The 3731-nt window shown below is 50.3% G+C and overlaps 1 protein-coding gene across 1 annotated transcript in view; it reads left to right on the forward strand.

Annotated features, from left to right (window-relative positions):
* Positions 1-340: 340 nt before the first annotated feature.
* Positions 341-3731, forward strand: part of TRHDE (thyrotropin releasing hormone degrading enzyme) — a 647634-nt gene continuing 644243 nt past the window's right edge. Inside the window, exon 1 of the mRNA XM_007952466.2 lies at positions 341-1248. Within this exon, the coding sequence (XP_007950657.1) occupies positions 341-1248 (908 nt within the window). The remainder of the gene's footprint in view (positions 1249-3731) is intronic.

A 3731-nucleotide genomic window follows, 5' to 3' on the forward strand; every position in this document is an offset into this window, starting at 1 on the left:
GCGCGCAGGGGCGGGGGCAGCATGTGCCCCTGCGCCCGGCGCCCGCCCGAGAAGTAGCGCGCGGTGGGGCGAGCCAGACGCTTTCCAAGTTGGGCGCGTCCTAGAGCCCGCCTCGGCCGCCCGTGTCCGGAGAGAGGCGGGGCTGATGGGGGGAGCCGAGACTGCCGTCGCCAGCAGCCAGTGCCCGTCTTAAAAGAACCTGGACCAGTATTTCCCGGGTCCCAGCCGGCGCCTAGCCCTCGGCCCGCGAGCGCTCTCTGATGCCTCCGCTGGAGGTGGCCCAGGTGGCCCGCCCGCGGGGGGTGCCGGAGGGGGCGGGGGAGGAGGAGGAGGCAGTGTGATGGCCCTGGACGGGGAGCGGGGGGAGCAAGAGGAGGAGAAGAAAAAGAAGAAGAAGAAAAAGAAGAGGAAGAAGAAGAAGAAGGAAGAGGAGGGGGCCGAGAAGAGCTGTTCACCTTTAGCAGCCACCATGGGGGAGGACGCCGCCGCACTCCGGACCGGCGGCAGGGGGCTCTCGGACCCATGGGCGGACTCCGTGGGAGTGCGACCCCGCACCACCGAGCGCCACATCACGGTGCACAAGCGGCTTGTACTCGCCTTCGCCGTGTCCATCGTGGCTCTGCTTGCAGTCACCATGCTCGCCGTGCTGCTCAGCTTGAGATTCGACGAGTGCCGGGCGAGCGCCGCGCCCGGCGCCGACGGTGGCCCCGCAGGCTACCCCGCGCGCGACGGCAACGCGAGCTTCCCGGGACCAGCCGGGCGTAACCATCACGCGGGCGAAGACTCCTCGCAGCCCGAAACGGGCGCGGAACCCATCCCTGGTACCCCGTCCGCCCAGCCGCCGTCGGAAGAGGAGCGGGAACAGTGGCAACCGTGGACGCAGCTGCGCCTGTCTGGCCACTTCAAGCCGCTGCACTACAATCTGATGCTCACCGCCTTCATGGAGAACTTCACCTTCTCCGGGGAGGTCAACGTGGAGATAGCGTGCCGGAACGCCACCCGCTACGTGGTTCTGCACGCCTCGCGGGTGTCAGTAGAGAAGGTTCAGGTGGCGGAGGACCGGGCGTCCGGGGCTGTACCGGTGGCCGGCTTTTTCCTCTACCCACAAACCCAGGTCTTGGTGGTGGTGCTGAATCGGACGTTGGACGCTCAGAGGAATTACAACCTGAAGATCATCTACAACGCCCTGATTGAAAACGAGCTCCTGGGCTTCTTCCGCAGCTCCTACGTGCTCCACGGGGAGAGAAGGTACGGAGGGAGGCGGTGCCCCGCGCCGCCCCACCCCGCCCGGCGGCCAGAGCCGCTCGGCGGCCGGCGACCCAGGGGACCAGGCTGGCTTCCTATACCTCGGGAAGCGAGGGGCGGGGGAAGGAAGAAAGGTGGGGTAAGACCATCACCCAGAAACCTCGGGGATCTCCCAAATGTCTGGGCATTTGCTGCCAACTCCGCAACTCACCAGTGCCAAACAATGAATTCCTCCCTCTCCTCTGGTCGGGACCTCCCCACCCCCGCCCAAAGTTCCTTAGCCAGCCGGCCGCAGGGTTCTTTTTCTAAAGGAGAGTGAGTAATTTGAGCGATGCCAAATTGGCATCAAAATGCTGCCCAATTACTGTCAAAGGAAAGTAACGTAAGCACCAAAGGCCAGGGCAACAGCGCATCTCGGTTAAGATGTCAGGGCAAAATCCTCCTCCCAAGTCCTTCTCCTCTGACTCTTAATCCCCTGGCCAACGCTGGACAGAGGATAGGCTTTGACCGACTAAAGTTTCCCCAAACTGGAAGTTGAGATTCATAGCCGTTCCCTGGGACAGGCTGATGGGGGCAGAGGCAGGAGGGGCGGCTGCCACTTCCAATGCCAGTGAGAAATGCACTTCGAGGAGCTGTTAGCTCTCGAGGAACTCACGGTACTCCCCTTGCTTGTTCTTGAGTTATTGCCCCTGGAAGTAACTCCAGTGGTGAAGGGAGAGAAAAATGAGTGGTCTCAAATGCCTTGTTAGAGAATGCCTTTGATGCCTTTTAGATTTGGTCAGTATTTATTTATTTATTTATTGAGAGGCTGTGGAATTTTTTTTTACCAGTTTTTAGAGTTCGAATTTCAGAGTCCAACAGAACTGGTTCAAATCTCAGCTGCTGCTCCAACAGATGAAGGCTTTGGGAAGCTGACTAATTTCTTTGAGCCACTAATTTCTGACAGTGGTTATCTCTGTTGCTTAAATAACACCTACATTAACACATTTAATCCTACAACAGATTCTTAGAGTAGGAGCTATTATCATGCCGTATTTTATAGATGGGGAAATGAAGGCACAGAAAACTGTGATTACATAGTTAATAAACTGACAAAGCGGGGGTCTGAACTCAGGCAGTTTGGCTCCGGAGCGCATACTCTTAGCTCTAACTTGGGGATATAATAATGCTGCACTCTCATAGGACTGTGGCAGGTGCCCATGAGCAAAGGCATTAAAAAATACTTAACTATATATGCCTAGTATATAGAGTGTCTGTCATAAATGTTAGCTCTTAAGAATGTCCAGTAATAGTAAGTTCTCAAATATGTTGTTGAATGAATGCATATGTGATTCTTGTTCTTTCCTCTGACTCCTTGCATTTAAAGTAACTGATTAAGTAAATGAGTAGATTAGGTGAACAACCAAGTTTGTTAAAAAACAGACTTAGAAATATAACAAAGTCAACAAACAAACTTAAAAATGTAATCACCAACTTGATTAGAGGTTGGCTGGAGATTACTAATGATGTCAAAGGCAGAGCCTCCCTTGTTCCCAAGTGATTCTCACAGCAGCAGGAAACTGGAGATCAGAAGTCCAGGGCATCTGAGGTCAGCAGACTTGTTAGTGGAGACCTGGGATTTGAACTTTGGTTTTCTGATCCCTGGACCAGGGCTCATGGTGCCTGGAAACTCTCAGAGGAAGCTATTATTGTCTAAGATGCTGGGAAAATGTCAATGTGTTGTGCAAGTACACAAAAGTTTTATTATTTATAGAGCGCTATGAGGTAACCTCATATAAATAAAATACCCAAATGCTTTAGTAGTTGCATGATAGTTAAAGCTTCCCATAAGTGAATGTATAAATTATTCACTTTCTAAATTCCATAGTCAGATATGAATAGCTTAAACCCCTTTTACCACTTCTTGCAACATGTTTTAAAAAATACAAATTAAATGTTTTTTTAATCAATCATAATAAATGTGGGAGAAAAGCATAGAAGGTAAATTTGCATGTCATGTTTAGAAGAAAGCTTATTATATCAAAATGTCACTAGTGGAAATTGCATATCAACTAATAAATCTTGCTGTGGTAAAGTAAATACTAACAACAAATTCATTTTGTTTTTGTACCATGCTAAAATATATTTGGTGGAATTGAACTTGTTTTGGTCAGTGGTTTCAAATTAACAGGACTCCTCAAAAGACCAGCTGTTTCTGCTTGACCCATAACTGATTTCTTATACCCCCTGGTCCTTATTTACATTCGAATACTTTGCAGTTTTCCCTAAAGATGTAAATAACTTAGTTGAAAGTTTACCCTATTGCAGGTATGGCTAAACTCTGCCTCCCAATAGAATTGTAAGCTTCAGCATTTCTGGAGATACCATGATGACTTTACTGCTAAGTGGCATCTTTTAGAAAGTTCTTCTTTTTTTTTTTTTTTTTTCCATTTCCTTCAATACTATAGGAGCTCTGGTCATCATAATGCCTAAGGCATTTGACTGCT

The sequence above is a fragment of the Orycteropus afer genome, unplaced genomic scaffold, assembly GCF_000298275.1.
Source record: "Orycteropus afer afer isolate SDZICR_OR568_19922 unplaced genomic scaffold, OryAfe1.0 scaffold00339, whole genome shotgun sequence".
Taxonomy (NCBI): domain Eukaryota; kingdom Metazoa; phylum Chordata; class Mammalia; order Tubulidentata; family Orycteropodidae; genus Orycteropus; species Orycteropus afer.